Genomic DNA, 18,170 nt, shown 5'->3' with positions numbered 1-18,170 from the left:
TCGTATAGTGAGTGAGCCATAGAACAAAAACATCTATTTTTAATTTAAAAGTACTAGTAATAGATACATTCATATTGGATAGTAAAAGCATGTTATTTTTGCCCTTACATGCCCTATTTATTGATGGCATTTTCTCAAGAGGAAATTATGAAAACAATGCAGTGCTTTCTCTAGTTTCCATGGGGAACCTTTTAAAAGCCAACATTTGACTCTCTTTTTATGCAGAGAACCTAAAAAGAAAAAACCAGACAGGATAATCATTCGTTATAGTACATGCATGGGGACATGTATAGTACATAAATGACACTAGCTTCCTTTAGACTAAATAGCAAGGTAAAGGACTCAGCAGTGAATATACTCGTCAAATGAATTTCTGAAATTTTCGAAATTTAATTGCTGTGTTTGTATTACACTTCTGTTGCAGATGAATAAGATAAATTCTTACATATAGTCGAACTATATAAAATCCTTTCAAATATGCCTTGGAATTAAATTAATCCTATTTTAAGATTTAAAAAATTAAGAAATATTTTTATTCATATTTTTTATATAAGAAAAATAGTTAATTTAATATAATTGGTTAAGGATAGTAATCAAAGTATGGCTAAGGTGGGGAAAAAATGCTCTCATGGAAATTGTAAATTGCTGTCACTGGGTGTTAGAGTCGCTCATGACTAACTGACACATGACCGAGGCTGTGTCGGAGTGTTGAGCAATATTAGATTCTCATGATAAATGTGTAGAGAGCCCTAAGTGGACTGTAAATTGGTTGTAAAACGTACAATACTAGGTTGGATAAAATAACAAACAACAAAATAATAATTTCATATCAATGAAGGTATAGGTTTGCCACCACTAGCAGTACATATCAACCATGTAACATTAATTAATAACAAGTATTCTAATTCACTCTCTTTGACTATGAACCTTGACTCTGCTGACACTGTAAAGTATGTGCATGCAGATATCCCTTTACTACATACGCTTCTTTTTATTAGCCTGGTGCACTTGCAATTTATCAAACATTACAACCTTTTTTTTTTAATCTTTTATTAAAAAGTCACATAAATAGGTGCTTGTTACACCTCTTTAAAATGATAGCTGGCTTTTAACTACACAATCTGCATTTAGCCGTCATTAATTATCTACACGTTGTTTTTTCCACCTTCAATACTTCTATTCACGGGGCTTCCTTGATAGCGTCACACAGAATAGAGATACAGCGACAGCTACAGCAACCAGCAGTTTACTGACAAAATAATAAAACAGGTGCGAATACAAAAATAAGAGCAAAACAAATAAAACACAAAGCGACAAAATGTATCAGTTACTCTCAACTGTCTCTGAGTGTACCGAGGCGTACAGTAACTGAGGTAAAATTACACTTTTACTATCTTGCAAAGCATTTTTGAAGAATACAGACATTTTATATCTCAAGTCCATAAATCAATCAATATTATGCTAGTTGTCAGAAACGTCTGCATACAGTATACCTGGTCAAATACTGTATTAATAGCACTAGCATCGTGACATCGGTCAAATTTTATTCACAGTAAACCATAAGCCACAAGTGTGTGTTCACTGAAAATACCATAAGTGACGCTGGCTGATGCAGGTTTTTGTGTACAACATTCCCACCTTTACACATCACAAGGTTCACAAATTATTTAAGGTGTATCCACTTCAAAATATGATTGCGCCATACAGCTCAATAAACAATGAGTCACCTAAAAATTCCATGTCATAATACAATATTCAGCTCAGGACAGTCAATCAGAATCATTCACGTCCTTTCCACTGAGACCTGACATAAAATACTACATCGGGATACCGTCAATTCATTACATGATATCATGTACACGTTTCCATTTCTAGAATTCATTATTCACTAATAAATGTTGATAAACTCGATTAAAAACAGCCAGCTAACATTAAAACCAGTTACGGTCTACTTTCAAAACCTAACAACTTTGACAACTGATATTTACAACTGTTCACTATGAATAATGTAGGAAATGTATCTGTTTTCATGATTGTGTTTCCTGTAGCAGTAAGTCGTTCTGGCTGTAACATACGCATTACTGACACTCTTTCAATCTGTCCTGTGCTCTTCAGAGTTCAAGGCCAAAAAAGAAAACGTGTCAGCTGCTAAAAAGGTAGGGCAGGGTGTACGATAGGGATCAGCGTGTAAGTGTACTCAATGTTTCAAAGTGTAGTGTGTGTTTCACTGCCAACCCAACTGGGGGTGCAAGCCTGGTTGGAGGGGGAAGGGGTTTCCTGGCCCTGCAGGGTAGTTGGTGAAGCTGTTGGACTGAGGAGGAAAGCTCTCCAAAGCAGATGTGGGATGAGCCTGGAGCGAGACAAAGAAAAGCCGTGTTTTTGTAGGAGCGAAGTTTTTATCAAACTGATATTCAAATACTTATACTCTGCCAGAGTATAGTGTGTTAGCGTGTGTGCCTACCTGCAGCAGTGCAGACTGCATGGCTGGGTTGTGGAGGCCGCTGAGGGTAGCAGGGGAGGCAGAGGGAGAGAAGCCTGGTACTCCAGGGAAGGACAGCAAGCCGGGGAACCCGCTGCTTCCTGGAGGCTGGAGTCCACTGCTCAACCTATAACACGTAGAACACACACAGTGTTATTTTACTTGTAATGTTATTCCACATTATTCTTTATCTGCTGTGTTTAAAAAAAAAAATTAAAAAACAGTGATTACAGAGCTAAATTTAATCTAGTGTGATAATATATGATTTGATAAATATGAATATATGAATAATATATGAAGTGTCACTTCCACCAATGTCAGTATTTTCTTACATACCGATAGATGGAAAACAGGAACATATTTTGACTGTAAGACTCGTAATGACTATTTTTTGCGTTGTACTTCAAAGAAACTATTTAATATTTTAGAAAATATGCATGGCAGAGAGTAAGATTAAAAGACATATTCTCACATTTTTTTTCACATGTAACATCCTGTTAGCTTAGCAGCTAGCCTTAACACTATATCTTATCTGTTTAATCTGTATTTAAAAAAAGAAAAGGAGACCCAAGAGGTTACAGCACTCTACTCCGCCACAAAGCAAATAAGCACATTAATCAAAATGTCTAAAACAAAAAATTTGGAACTATAAATCTGTTTGCATGCAGTGGATATTGTTTCTTATAAATAACAGTGATAGGAAAACTAGTGTAAAGGTGGTGTATGCTTGGATTTAACATTCATCCTAAGTATACATGGGTTTATATTTTTTCTTAACATTCTATACAAATTTGGCACTCCCTTTGTATGAACATATTAAGTCAAGCTTGCTCATTTAAAAGCTCTTCAAAGACAGATCCACCTGCTTCTTGAGTGCGTGAACTGTCAACAATATGTGAGGCTTGCATTTGTGCAACACTTGCTCATTGAAAAGATAACATGCGTAATATATGGCAGACAATAACCACCTAGAACTCTGAGACAACACAAACCAAAGTCTACGCCTGACACTTCACAGTAGGACTTTGCACTAAGGTGCAGTGTTTCCACCTATAAACCCCCAAAGTGGAAAATCAATATACATGATTTATGGTGTCATTTATACAGCCATTTTACACTAAGCAGAAATCAATGACAATCCTGACCACTAACTACTCTGATCACTGGAAATGGAGACACAAAATTGGACGACTGTAACGGTTAGCAAAATTGGCATTCAGAGACCTACATTAGAATTCAGTAGCTGCTCTGGACTTTTTATATAAGCTAAATGAAATAATATTTGGAAATCAATAAAAAAATATTAGGTTTATTTGAGATTAATTATTTTTCAGAGCTCACATACCCAGGCTGGAAGTTTGAGCTGAAAGCAGACGCAAAGCCTGGCAAAACTGGCGATGATGATGGAACTCCAGCTGCAGCTGCTGCTGCCACTGCAGCTGCCTGCAGAGGTGCCACGGATGCTACTGAAGACGAAGAGGCCCCTGGCAGTCCCATGAATGAAGACAACACAGGGCTCCCAGCGCCGTGGCCCCCTGAAACCCCCAACCCCGGGAAGGCAGCAGTGCTAGGCCCAGGCGGGAGGCCTGGGAATATAGAGGGGCCAGAGGTGAGGCCCAGACCGAAGGGGGAGGCTGCGGCAGGGGCAGTGTTGGAAGTCAGGCCTGGGTAGATGGAGGTTTGTGGATGGTTTGAAATGTTGGTAGTGGGAGGCATTGCAGGCATGGAAGAAGGCATGGAGGAAGAAGGGAGCGAGGAGGAAAGTGAGGAAAAGGGGGACAGGCCGGGGTAATGAGAGGGTGCCGGGCTGGAGGACAGACCTTGGAGGCCGGTGATGGCAACAGGACTAGAGAGAGAGACTTGAGGAGAACCTGAGGGGTGTGACAGACCCAAGGAGCGAGCTAGGGCAGCCTGCGCAGAACCTGGTACCACAAGCGAGCTAAGAGACGGAGTGCCAGAGCGAGAGGTGCCTTTGAAAGCAGAAGGCACAGGGCTGTTACTGCCACTGTTACTCCCCCCGGTGTGTCTGTTCAGGGCTCCAGCCGCAGCCATGGCGGCCTGAATCTGTGCAGAATGAGCTGGCGAGGGTTTGGGACTGGGGCCTGGGGTGGAACAGTTTGGAATAACTGGAGTGGATGGTGCAGAGGGGGTGTAACTTCTGATCACTGACCCAGAGGGGTTACCTGATTGTGGGTGTATGCCAGGGTGGGTGGGTCCTGACTGGTGGTCTGTGGACTGGGAATAAACCCTCTGCTGAGTTGAGCCCATGGAGTTCGTCTGAGATAAGGGGTCTGGGCCGCTGCGGGAGGTAGCAGGGGTGCCAGGTCGGGAAACGCCATGGAACGGGGAAGGTGAAAAACCCCCGCTGCCGGGGATGGGAGTTCCACAAGGGGTGCCTGAAGGGGTGTGAGCTTTAATGACAGATGAGGGTGTAGGTGTGGCATGGCCAGTGGGGGTCTGTGGACCTGCTTTGATCACAGATGGGGATGGAGCAGGGGAGGGAGAGGGGGCATTTGGGTTGTGAGAGGGCACCATGCCGGGGAAAACTGGTGTGATAGGGGTTGTTGGAGGTGGCTGAGCAGGAGAAGCTTGGGGTTGGACAGGGGTAGAAGGCGTGGACCCATGGGGGATGAGGAGGGGCCCGCTGTTGACTCCAGGTGTGGTGTGCTGTGGATTGCCTGGTTTGGCATAACCTGGAGGGAGAAAAAGATCAGATTTGGTGAAAAAGATCATCTAAACAACAAGTACTATTAAGAAAAAAAAAGATGAAATACATTTTTTTTTCCGATCAATAGTGTTATTGTTCAAAGCAAATTTCATTCCAGGACACAGACAGAATGGGTTAAGACCCAACAAACTATTGTAGAAAAAGCAGTCCACTTACATCTAAAAAAGAATAGACCTAGCAAGGAGGAATAGCCAGAGAGCACATCTGCGTATGACTTAATACATGGAAAATCTTTCTAATAATTTTCACGATTGGAATAAGTCTTCTTCTTACCTTTGGGGAAATGTTTGAATAATTAACTTGGTAACCTCAAATTAACTTTGATTGCACAGTGTGCTTATCTTATCACTGCTTTGTACATCTGTCAATTTATTGCAACATAAGACACCTTTTAGCATATTAGGCTTGGGCGGTATCTACTTTTTAATGCCTTCCTGAGATTATACCGGGTATATGCAATATAACAGTATTTGTGGTTTTAAAAAAAAAAGTGAGCTGCTGGTAATTGTAGCATGTGTATGAATGTATGAGTTTGTCTAGCCTACAGGTGTTGCTGTGTTTAGATACTTATGGCCCACAGAACCATGAATAGATAGGAAATACCTGCTCCTCTTGCTGGAGGACCCAATGATACTTGTTGAGATGCTGTGCTGAATAAAATCATGTGGCTAATAAACTAATTTTGTAGTTGTAAGAAGTCATCTCAACATCATGTTACATGAGGTAATATTCCTTAACAGGAGAAAGGGCTTTTTAAAAAAAAATTTCCCAGTCCTGTAATGTTATCCCCACCATTTTCCAGTCACTATCTTTCGCAGCTCAGCTGTCAGTTCCAGCAGTAGACTGACCTCTGGTGGTGCATGTTGTGTACTGTAATACATCGCCTCAATACAGCATCTACATATCAGTTTAATAGAAAGAGTAGAGTTTGTATTCTTGACAGTGTTTATAATACCCCAGTATATCATAATATATTGATACCCCCCAAGCCTAGAGTGTACACACATCTCCCCAAAGGCCCTAAAAGATGTATATCAACTGTGAAAACTTAGTGCATTTAAAAAAACAAAAAAAACAAAAACGTTATCCCAGGCAATGCATGTTAAATGCCAGCACACAGCATGATTCCAGAAAGAAAAAGATTAATGACATTAGTTTGAAGCTGTTCCCAGTCCAGGCAACCAAAGTCCCAATCCTCACAGTTCACCAAAGCATACAACACTGACTGACCAGAAAACAGAAGTACCTGCATGTTGTTCTGCAATACAATACAACAGCCTGTTTTTGACTACTGTTTCAATTGTTTGCATGTTAATGCTGAATTTTCCGTTTAGCCTACTTCTCATACATATTTGGAAGAGAACAAATACCGCATTTCAGTGTATCAGATATAAAAGAAATTCGTTTGCACTGGATGTAATGCAGTCTAATACAGCGACACCTCCCTCGAACATTATAACATCATTTAAACAGTCATGAATTAAAGGAATCAAATACACAGCTGTTGTATTGAATTGCATTAGATGGGGGCATATTTTTCTGGTCACTCAGTGTACCCCAGAAGTAAGAAGCGCATTCTTCACCTGATAAAAGGCATTGAACTTGATAAGCGCAAATAAGCAGCATGCCAGGTAGTTAGGCAGCAAGCTTAAAGGAGTATCTACTTGCTGTCACACACACACGCGCGCTTCCATTGTATCATACCTGCAACTTTGTGGGTGGAGCTGTAGGGGGGAGGGGGCACGTTGGCTGTTATAACCCCTCCCACAGAAACAAGGCCTGCGTTGTTGTACGCACCTGAGTGGCAATTGCAAATATTAACAGCGTCCACACAGAAAGAATCACACACCCCACTAGCAATGATACCTCAACCAATCCCAGATGGCAGTAAGAAAAGGCCAAGTTGTACCTAAAACCACTCAAAGCAGCATTATTAGTTTCTCAAATGTCTGAGAGCCCTCAAACTTACATGTCTGCTTCCTTATCAGTGACCGGTTGTATACAGTGTTTTATTACATGGCAGGAAAGGGGAGAGTAGGGATGGGCGTGTTCGTGGGCCGTTACTTACTTGGAGCGATGGTGGCATGGGGTCTGCACGGTGGTATAGGGTAGGGCACAGGCCGATGAGGGTTGTAGGTTGAGGGAAACTAGGACAAAACATATAAAACACTTAACTATTCAGCTCATACTTTCTAATTCAAGTTGGTATAAAGCAACTAAGACATTGATTACACTGAGGATACCGCTGAGTGAAAATTCTTCAAACTTCAAAATCAAACAGCTGCTTTGTATAGTTATGCAGCACATAGCGGTCATTTTTCTGTCATGTTCCCATATTCCAAGATGATTATTATCAATGAATAGCAGAAGTCAGACATCTTTTATAGCCTCGTCAGTCATCAGAACATGTACATTATACAGAATTAGCTGGAGCACGGAGTGCAAAGTCGATTTCAGTGTTTCACTTCTAAATCAGAAGAGTGTCTGTCAGTGTAGTCTTACTCATTCATTACTCATTTGTCTCTGCATGCGTTTGCTCATGCTCTCCGTTGTTCAGTGACAAGTCCATTTAACATTCTCTCCCTGGTCAATCATTAGTGTGTATACTACACTTTGACATGTGGGTTGACATTTCTATCACATGAAAGCAATGATAGTAATGAGTCATGTGAGGTCTCGTCACTCAGGAGGTTTGTGTTTGGCATCCCAGCCATATAACATCATAAGTAGGTGATTCCCAGGGTGGAGCATACCGGTTTGAAGGGTCCAATGATGCGAGCAGCAATTCCTTTCCCCTCTAGGCTGTTAGAGGGCTCATCTTTCTTGTCACCTTCTTTCTTTACTGGAGGGATTCCCTGTGATCATAAAAGAAACCCATTTTTATATGGTCAAGCTTATTTTGAAGAGACAAAGACATCATTAGACATTTGCAACTTTGTGTCATATACTTAAATTAAAATCTGAAGAAAAAGAAATAAACTCAGTATCATATTCATCTATTACAGCCCAATTTGATTATTTTGTATGGCACTGACAGAGTTTTTCACAGTGAGAAATCACCAATCATCTTCTTTAGTTGTATTCAGCTTTCATGTGTAATCTACACAACACTGTTTATAGCACAACTTTTTACCAGCTTTGTAAATTACAAAAATACCTTTACTATACAGTATCCAAAATGCAATATCAACAATTTATGAAGATATAACTCACAGTCCCTTTTTTAATTTGCGCACATACAGTGCTAAAGGTCTTTGTTCTGTTCTCTAATAAACTGAGACATGACGGTCAAACAGAAAAAAAGTTATACGGACCTACACACCAACATGGAAAACAAAATCTAGATCTTCAGGAGAGCTAAACAGAGAGCTGTGTGCATACTTACAGGGAATGTGCCACTGACCAGGCTGGGTCTACCTTTAGGGTATGGATTTCCTGGTATCATACCACAGGAGGAGATCATGGCAACAGGAGCCTTGCATCCAACCTTACAAACCTAGTGACACAGAAGGTGTTTGTCATATATTGTCATATATTATTAGGGACATCAAGGATAATGCATACTTGCACAAAGCTATTCTAAAAGCTTAATCTTAGATCGCTTTATTATTTTTCAATTGAATCATTTTGTTGACCCGGTACATATCACAAGGCAATATTTATTCTGCTAACAAAAGGAGTCCACACAGTGTACTGATACCAAGACGTATGATTAACAAATAGGGTTTCTCTCTTAACCTACTGAGAACACAAACAACACCGTAATTAAATTTGTAAAGGTAAACGTACTTGCTCCAGTATCCTGCGAGCCCGCTTCTTCTCAGACAAGTGTATGCGAAACAAATCCTCAACAGGACGATAATTTTGAGCATCTGAAATATTCCTGGAAAGGGAATAGAAATGCAGAATTACAACTTGTTTTAACTTTTTTTCAGTCCATTCAGGGTGCTTCAGTGTATTTAAAAATGTACTCACAAAGCTATTAGTTCCAGGACAATCAGTCTGTCCTTTGAGAAGGTGAAGCAATTCAGGATATTTGCAACTTTGGTTGTGGGGATTGCAACCATTTTCTGAGGGCAACAGAAGAGGAAACATATTTAATTTGAAATGTACAACACACCAATGACAGAGAAAGGTAGCAATTCAACACAACATAATACATTTTACAGCTTCACTAATGTTAATGTCGTACTTGTTTTTACAAACTTAGATATTTTTTTAGCACAGTAAAAATGAATAAACACATTAATCAATGCAAATCATAAATTGTGGCGCTGATCACTTAAAGCACATTTTACTTACATGCTGCAGAGCTTTAACTGCTTTTATCTGTGGTTCCGCCCATGAGAAATACTTCAGTATCTCCATCACCTGCAAATGTTCAAGAAAGTATTTCAGCTCATAACACTAGAGCTGCAAACCGTTGTTTGACAGTAAAACAGCAATTGCATCTCCACCATTTATCATCAGTATGGAGTAACAAAACATAACACAAGAGTTCCATTGTACATAAAAAATCATTGTTAAACTCTAGTCATATGCAGCACTGGTTATAAGGTAAGTGTAGAGCTAGTAATACTATCAGATTTAAATATGAGGGATAGAGATGTATTTTCGGACTATGTTATCCTCTAATGTGCGTTTAAGAGCTTTGCGACACACGCGAGTTATGAGGATTTCACAGATGTGTGGGGACTCTGTCTTTCTAGTGTGATCACATGATAGTGGTGCTGTTTGGACACTTACCTGCTCGCTGGAGAAATACCCATGCACCTGCTCTATGGCTTTGATCCGCTGGTCGGTCAGGACGCACTGAAACACAGAAAGAAAAATTGTCAAATCCCGGAGTTGAAATGATTTCACATTTTAAATCGAACGCAAAGTTTGGGATTAAACACTCCTTACCTTTCTTATCTCATCCAAGACTATATCAAATGATTTCTTATCCATTTTTGTTGATTCAAACGTTCGCCTTTATCAATAATTACAGTTATATTAGGCTAACACGCAATTGGTAAATACACTTTTTTCAATACAACAGATAAGGCGATCCAAGATAAAATGTCTTATTACTACGTTACTAATCCAACGTTACTGATTTAATTCATAATGCTGCGAAAGCATAATTAAAAACATTGCATATCCACAGTAAATCATTAGGTCTGTAATATAACTGCATGGTCTTTACAGTCCTTATATATAATACAACTTTCCGCCCATGAACAATGACTTCCAAACAAGAGAAGCTGTGTCTGCAGTGCAAAACCTGTCTGCACCAGATTTGTCCGCAGCTAACAACAAGCTAGCCAGCTACAGCTACCTCAATGCTGTACACTGCTCAACACAAAGACACTAGGAAATGCGAAAAAAATGTAAATATGTTCACTCAAGTTCAGTTTAAATCCAGTGATAGCGATCATTTCGATCTAGACTAGAAAATGTAAAGATTCATTAAAAATCTCATAATAAAGCGCTAAGAAAGATAGCAGCTTCCTAGCTTCCTCTGACAGCTGGCGCTAGTAACGTCAACACCGGAGAGGACCCCTCTGAGGCAGCCTGTCAGAAAAGACATCGTGTAGCAAACTGTTTTAAAACGACACATTTCAGATAGTTTGGGTAAAATTATCAGAACAAAAAATGTATCTACTGTCAATATGATTATCGATACAATTGATTCCAGCTTGTATTATTGTATGTGTTATTTGAGAGTTTCTCTGCAGGCAGTGTCGGGCCGATCCCAGGCAGCGTACAGGAAGTAAACATAAAATTGGTCTCGTCCGCAATATTTTCTTTTTGTTAAAACAGCAAAAATGGACCGCTTTTGGTGGTCAAATGGGCTCCTAGAAATAAACGAAACTTTAGTTATCCAGCAACGAGGTGTCAGACTGTATGACGGTGATGATAAGGTATAGTTTTATATAAGTTTGTGGCCGGACACAACACAGCAGCTAAAAGTTAACATGCAACGATGTTAATGGTCAAATAAAACAGCAACATTGACGCTGTACATGGGATGCCGATGGAGTTCGGTTACATCATTGTGGTTTTAGGTGATACAATATGAAGAAATAATAACGCACTGGTCTTTCCTGCCTTTGTACCAGGCTAAACTGGATATTGGAGTTGCCTTGTTGAGCACCCATCGGCTGATCTGGAGGGACGTTAAAAATCATGTAAGACAGCAGTGATTGTGTGAGAGTTGGTGCTGTTGTTCGCAAATTTGTATTCTTACATTTTGTTTGCTGACTCAGACGATGACTTGTGTATTTAAATCACCTTCTGCAGGAATGCTGTATAGCTATGCCCCTGTCACAGATCATCTTCTTTGAGGAGCAGGCTGCAGGAATAGGAAAGAGGTGAGGAAATGAACCTTGTGGTTTCTACAGTTACTACAGAAATGAGAAGTAGGGATTCAATATTATGATTAAAAAATGAGCAAACAATATTTTGTGTGGTCATAACAGCATGATATGGCAATTTGAGTGTAAAGGGCAAAACAAGCTCTCCAAGATTCAGTCAACATTGCAGGTGATTGGCGAATCACAGAAACAACTCAGCAATATATTTGACAGTGCTGTACGCAGGAAGGCCAAACATATAATTGCAGATGCCTTACATCCATTACACTCAGAGTTTGAGCTGCTCCCGTCTGGCCGTTAATTTAGGGTCCCAAAAAACAGTTGTAATATTTATAAGAAGTCCTTCATTTCATATGCCTTTCAGACAGTAAACACAGAATAATTGTACCTGAAAAAAATATTTTTTGTAAGATGTGCTATCATTTATTATTTATTAATATTTATATAAGATATTGCTTTTGCCTGCCTGTTTGGACTATCGTATCTTGTATATTTTACCTTTATGCGTTTTTAATGTTGTACTGTTTTATGTGCTTGTATATATCTTTGCTGTGTCTGAGCGAAGCCAAAGACAAATTTCTACTGAGGTGGACAATACAGTTTCTCTATCTCTATACGAAAATGTGTTATTTGATCAAACAAACAAACACACGAATAAGAAAAACTCTTAAATAAAGGTCCTATTTATACCCTTTTTGAGCAACATACTGCATCTTGTTGTGTTCATTAGTGGATGAAGTTTTCTCAGTTGCCATCATGTGAATTAAATATGGAACTTTGATCAAAGGATCACTGGTAGTTGTATTTAGGGAAAAATATCACAGCCCCATGCAATTGAAAGCTCAAAAAAATAAAGAAACTAAATAAATTGGCAGGTGAACCGTGAGTTTGGAGGTTTTACCATTATTTGTAAAAACAGGGGACGCAGTGGTGCTACCCTATTGCACTATTGACAGCAACAATAATTTCAATATACAAGATGCAAATGGTAAATTAACTATTTGACTCTCTCATCCTCTAGTGCAAAAATAGTTATCCACCTGCACCCAGCACCTGCTAACAAGGAGCCAGGTCCTTACCAACACAGCAAGTACTCATTCATCAAGCTGTCCTTCAAAGAACACGGGCAGATTGAGGTAGTCCCACTTATAAAAGAGCTCTCTCATTTATTTATTTTTTTGTACTTACTGTTTATTCCATAATGAAAACCTCCATAATGAGACTGTTTGATTGTCCATTATCTGGAAGTGACATGGTGTCATTTTACTGGCAGTTTTACAGGAGGCTGACAGAGGAAATGACTCAGAAGAGATGGGAGAATACACCAGTTTCACAACCCATCTCCACAGGGACCGGCTCACAGGTTAGAGACACAGTGGATGTTCCTTCTCATCCGACTAGAATCTCTTCCTGTCCACTGTCTTATATTGCTGGATTTGGTATACCAGAGCATTATGCAATTTGTTTCCACACCACTGGACATTAACTGTATCAGCCAAACTGTTTTATAGATGATGTACATGGGAGTGACACATTTCAAAAATGTTCCACAGGATGGCAGTGTTGTCTCTGTATTTTGGGGTTTTGCAGTAAAAATAGTCTTATTCTTCTGTCTTTGACTTTTCGCTGATACATAATAGTGACACACATTGCTCAGTTAGTAGAAATTGGCTTTAACATCAATTTCTGTAACTAACACCAAAAGTAAAACTAAGCTTCTGTGTAGCCTGTTTGACTCCATCATTATTTATTGATAGACACTATGAACTCACTGCCACCAAAAATGATTTATGTACTGTAACAGCAGTCAACCACAGTTTGTTCCCTCCTCACTGTTTGTCTTTCCTTGTCCTTCAAGGCTGCCTTTAAACTGCCTGTCAGTTTCACTACGTGTGTTATTCTTTCCTTTGTGGTCATATAGGCAGGAAGGACACGTGCTGTGGGGATTGTTGGCATTGAGAGGAAGATAGAGGAGAAGAGGAAAGAAACAGACAAAAACATTTCTGAGGTACTGAAAAGAAAAATATTCTAATAATATGAAAGCTGAAGTATTCAGACATATCTATAAAAATGACCTTGAACACACTGAGCATAAGTGATTTAATTAAAGAAGTTTCTGTGAATGTATTGAACATTTTTTTTTGTCTGCCAAAAACACCACTGGAATTTATTGTGACTGACATGAATTCAAGCTGACCACAATCGTTAGGCAACCACAAAGTTGTGTGTTAAAACAACCACTGGTGCACATACTGTATGTATGTCTTGAATGTCAATTAAATTAAATTAAATTCACATATATTTAGCTTAATGAAAGGTATGACATAAAAAGTGGGGTGAAGGACAATGTTCAGTTTTATCATCAGCCAGAGGAGGGATGGGTCTGCTGTGGAATGATATTTAAATGACATCTGTAGCCATGAAGTTTTGTGGTTATTTAATTGTGAACATTTTTGAGCACTATTACCCATTTAGTCTCTTTTTTTCAGGCCTTTGAGGACCTCAGTAAACTGATGGTAAAGGTAAGACATGTTTTCCCTTTGTATGTTGACATTTTCCTGTGGTTTTTGATTCACAGATTTCTAGACCTTTTTGAAGCCCTTTTTATATTATTTTTAACAGTAATACTGTGTAATTGTTAACATAAACCTGGATATCTAACCTGTGTTAAAGGAATACTTCACTCATAAAATGACCATTGGTATATGAGCTACTCATCCTGTGTTACACTAAATTTGTGAAGAAAACTGTTATTTTTTCTCGCATGCCTCCATAGTGAACAAAGAATCCAAAAACTTAGATAGTTCTTGATGATTTGAATTGGAGGGGGCTACGTTTAACAAAAAAATGATCAAACATTTGTTCACATACTCCTGCGCAAGTGCTACTTGTACATCCGTGAGACTGTGACATTTAAGAGTTTTAAGTGTTTAATATTATGGTTTAGCAAAAATGCACGTACTAAGCATAATAAATGCGGACCCCCTTTTACTCCAATTCATCAAGAATTTTTTCAGTTTTCACTGTGGAGGCATGCAAAAAAACTTTGGTTTTTGTCTTGAATTCAATGTAAGGTGAATAACTGATATACAAGTGATCATTTTGTGGTTGAGGTATCCCTTTAAGATAATACACTGCTATGTTGTGCAATTAACTGAATGATTTTGCAATTAACTGAATACTTGTCTTACAAACTAAAAGGCCAAAGAGATGGTGGAGCTATCCAGATCTATAGCCAATAAGATCAAAGACAAGCAGGGAGACATTACAGAAGATGAGGTGAGAGTGTGAACAGCATAATCACACACAGAAACAGAGACTATCGCTGTAGTTTCAAATTAATGTACATGCAGCAATCTTTACCTTTTAATCATAAAATTCTTTAAGTGATATTCTCATCTATACACACAACTGATGGTGTTATTAGAAAATGCTGCTACACCATGCATGTTTACAATTAATTGCCCACAAGTTGGTTTTCAAATAGTTTGCTTTTTATTAACAAATATTTTCTGCTTTACAGACAATACGATTTAAGTCCTACCTATTGAGCATGGGTATTGCTAACCCCGTTACCAGGGAAACATATGGATCAGGTACACATTACCATATGCAGCTGGCTAAGCAGCTAGGAGATATGCTACAGGCGCCTCTAGAGGTAGGTGTCAATTTTGCATGTGTCATGTATTTACATCAACACAGGCACAGATCAGGCACTCGTTTAAATACTTTCTCTTCTTTCTTGTCCGTTTCTGGCTCTTTTTCTCTTCATTTTTCTCAGGAGCGTGGAGGTATGATGGCTCTCACTGAGGTGTACTGTCTCGTCAACCGCGCTAGAGGGATGGAGGTAATGTTCACACAAATGCGCACACAAAACAGTTTATCATACTTGAGTGGGCATGTAACTACTTTGCAGTCAATACATTCACACAACACACAAACATCTTCGGTGTAAGATACTGAGGTTACTTTTCCTTCTCTTTGCACAGCTTTTATCTCCAGAAGATTTGGTAAACGCCTGCAAGATGTTTGAGTCATTGAAGCTCCCGTTGAGGTGAGTGTTGTTTGTCTTTGTATTGTTTAACTTTTCCGTGCACACTTTCATACAGTCATTTAGACCAGGCTGTGTGTTTATTGAAGGAATAAAGGGCAGAGTCGTTGCTTGCTTTACAGAGTCCAGGCTCTTCCTGCCTGGCTTCCTGTTGTTGGAAGTATTGTCCAGACCTCCGCAACTGTCATTTCCTGTCACTTCCCAGAGTTTAAAAAAAATACTGGCCTGTTTCCTCACCATGCTGGTCGTAGTACCCGAAAACTGATAGATGTTCTTTAGCTAGCTCCCGATTTTAGCTTACTAAAGATCATTCAGCACAAATCTGTCCATATCTCTCACACACTGTTTCATTCATCCATCTTGCCCTCTTTGTAGGCTGCGTGTGTTTGACAGCGGTGTGATGGTGGTCCAGCTGCAGTCTCACAGCGAAGAGGAAATGATAGCGTCAGCACTGGACAGCGTAAGCTTTCCCTGTTACAAACATTATACTGACATTGACATCAATGATCAAACAGCATTGATATATCTATTTTTTTAAAAATCAAGATATGTCACGTTTTTATCTTAATCTCTGTCTCATTTCATCATCTTCCTCTAATGCAGGTCTCAGACAAAGGCTCTCTGACAGCAGAGGAGTTTGCAAAGCTATTGGGTCTCTCTGTTCTTCTGTCCAAAGAGCGGTATGTTCAATCATAGATACACAATGGTTTTACAACAATGAGAACAGTTACATGTTTTCTTCTTTTTTTTAATTTCTCTGCATCATCTTCTCTTTTCTCTCCTCATCTTCAGTTTGTTGCTGGCGGAGAAGATGGGCCACCTGTGTAGAGATGACTCTGTTGAGGGTTTGAGATTCTACCCGAACCTCTTTTGACCTGTTTCCAGTCGTTATTGTTGAGATAGAAAACATGACTTCAACTGGGCTGCACTGTCTCTACTGACAGACTGATCCTTTGCATATAGAGGTGATGCATACTGATGTGCAGCAGCAGAGTGCCTGCTGTGTCAAATTTGGTCCAGTCTATTTTCTAACTGTTGGAGAGCTAGATTCTGTCTTTTAAATTTATCAGTTGGATACTTTTCCAGGAAATGTTCAAGATTCTGCAAATACTGTACATGCAGCAAAGTGTTCCAGGTTTTGCTCTGCTTGGTGGAGCGATTGTCATGTGTGTTTAGTAATAAACAAGTTTAGGAAAATGGACTTTTTAATGGACTATACAGAGTACATTTTTTTCCACATGCTTGTGTCGCAGATCTTATACCGTTTTACAAGAAATTAAGAAATTAATCTTGTCAAGCTGTGTTAACTTCTGCAGTGGGAGAGAACATGCCCAGATGTCCTGGTAACAGTTAATTTACATCTTCAGTCTTCATCATCAATCTTGATTCTTTCCTCCTCTCCAGTCAAACCGTCTTTGACTTTAATAGCCTTTGTCTGGAACACATTCAAGAAAAGACAGATAAAATGAATGAGTGATCTGCTGTCAGTTTGGTTAAAGCTAATAAAAATATTAGGCATATTGCCAAATGTCATTTTTCAGGCAGGTAATCCCTTCACTCCAGACGTTATGTTGTAGAAATTCCAGTTATGACTGTTTTGAAGCCAAACTGAAAGGTAAGCACCCCATTAATTGGCACAGTGAAGCTTTTAAAAACAAGTGCATGTATCTGCTCACAGTATATCATATAACTGCAGAGGTGGTAATAAATATGTGGAGCATATTGTAATAAATACCACCTGGTCTAAGTAGCTTCATGTTTAAACGTTATACTTTTTGCTGGGAGCGTAACTGTTCTTTTATTTTTAATCTCTGTGTCCCTTTAGGGCTTTTTACACACACAATTGAACAGTCCTTTGTTCCCAATGTGAAGTGAGCTGAGCAGTAAGGTTGTTTCATCTCCGTAGAAGCTTGCTGTTTTCTGCTGTCTCTTTCTGGAGGTAAAATGAAGGCCTGCAAAGCTCTGATTAGATTACCCTGCCATGTGGTTCACTTATCGATAGTCTCATTTGTTTTCAAGGAATCTCCAGACCTGAATTGCGGAGGGTCTGATCATAATAATTAAGTACTCATGCGTGACATTTAACTCTGGTTTTTCGAAACAAAATAGGTCCTGTTCCTACATGCTGATATGGCTTTACTTAATGGTGCATTTAAGTTAATGAATATCCTGAATGGCTGGGAGTCATCTGCCCAAATCTCAATAATGTTTCCTTTCATCAATGGAGTTTTGAAGGGTGGGTTAGGGCTAGGGGTTAGGGTTAGATGAATTTGATTGTGTGAGATGAATGGTTCTGCTGTTTACAATGTTTGTGCCTCCCAGGCCTATTGGAATACACAGTGTCAATTCTGTCTGAATATTCATATGACTATATCATGAGTTTCTTTTAGATGTAACAAGCCGTTTACATAAGAAAACATTTATGTGTGACTGCCATTTGAAGGAGTGGATGATAGATTATCTGCTGAATCTCACATATTTCTCCATGTAGTCACCTTCCACAATCTTTTAATGCCCCAGGTGGCTGTTGTTCAAACTGATAACAATCTGCTG

At 39.2% G+C, this 18,170-nt stretch overlaps 2 protein-coding genes across 3 annotated transcripts; one reads left to right on the top strand and one right to left on the bottom strand.

The window, feature by feature from the left end:
* Positions 1-1,060: 1,060 nt before the first annotated feature.
* Positions 1,061-10,709, bottom strand: proser1 (proline and serine rich 1). Of its 2 annotated transcripts, XM_042499760.1 has the most exons (12): positions 10,113-10,709; positions 9,954-10,019; positions 9,510-9,578; positions 9,183-9,277; positions 8,997-9,090; positions 8,593-8,703; positions 7,961-8,062; positions 7,276-7,354; positions 6,912-7,004; positions 3,825-5,172; positions 2,462-2,606; positions 1,062-2,350 (listed from the first exon to the last, which is right to left on the bottom strand). In XM_042499760.1, the coding sequence occupies exons 1-12, from the start codon at positions 10,155-10,157 to the stop codon at positions 2,225-2,227; spliced, it is 2,373 nt and encodes a 790-aa protein (XP_042355694.1). In that variant the 5' UTR covers positions 10,158-10,709; the 3' UTR covers positions 1,062-2,224. The 2 variants fall into 2 exon arrangements, with proteins under 2 accessions (XP_042355695.1, XP_042355694.1); XM_042499761.1 differs by lacking the exon at positions 6,912-7,004 and having other exon boundaries at positions 1,061-2,350.
* Positions 10,710-10,947: 238 nt separating this feature from the next.
* vps36 (vacuolar protein sorting 36 homolog) lies at positions 10,948-16,824 on the top strand. Its single transcript, XM_042499295.1, has 14 exons — positions 10,948-11,113; positions 11,312-11,380; positions 11,493-11,563; positions 12,588-12,702; positions 12,840-12,929; positions 13,488-13,574; positions 14,056-14,088; positions 14,768-14,845; positions 15,090-15,224; positions 15,348-15,413; positions 15,556-15,620; positions 15,993-16,077; positions 16,221-16,297; positions 16,410-16,824. Exons 1-14 carry the CDS (start codon positions 11,018-11,020, stop codon positions 16,489-16,491), a joined length of 1,149 nt encoding a protein of 382 aa, XP_042355229.1. The 5' UTR covers positions 10,948-11,017; the 3' UTR covers positions 16,492-16,824.
* Positions 16,825-18,170: the final 1,346 nt, after the last annotated feature.

This window comes from Plectropomus leopardus, chromosome 13, assembly GCF_008729295.1.
Source record: "Plectropomus leopardus isolate mb chromosome 13, YSFRI_Pleo_2.0, whole genome shotgun sequence".
Lineage (NCBI taxonomy): Eukaryota > Metazoa > Chordata > Actinopteri > Perciformes > Serranidae > Plectropomus > Plectropomus leopardus.
This window is presented reverse-complemented; position numbering and strand designations above follow the sequence as displayed.

What these genes read in the sequence shown, in the direction of transcription:
- proser1 (XM_042499760.1), bottom strand. Translation starts at nt 10,157, where the DNA reads ATGGATAAGAAATCATTTGATATAGTCTTGGATGAGATAAGAAAG. An exon ending in TCATTGGACCCTTCAAACCG is followed by an intron (nt 7,355 to 7,960) that starts GTATGCTCCACC and finishes GTTTTGTCCTAG; the next exon opens with TTTCCCTCAACCTACAACCC. An exon ending in CCATGCCACCATCGCTCCAA is followed by an intron (nt 7,005 to 7,275) that starts GTAAGTAACGGC and finishes ATTGCCACTCAG; the next exon opens with GTGCGTACAACAACGCAGGC.
- vps36 (XM_042499295.1), top strand. Translation starts at nt 11,018, where the DNA reads ATGGACCGCTTTTGGTGGTCAAATGGGCTCCTAGAAATAAACGAAACT. An exon ending in AAGAACACGGGCAGATTGAG is followed by an intron (nt 12,703 to 12,839) that starts GTAGTCCCACTT and finishes TTTTACTGGCAG; the next exon opens with TTTTACAGGAGGCTGACAGA. An exon ending in CAGACAAAAACATTTCTGAG is followed by an intron (nt 13,575 to 14,055) that starts GTACTGAAAAGA and finishes TCTTTTTTTCAG; the next exon opens with GCCTTTGAGGACCTCAGTAA.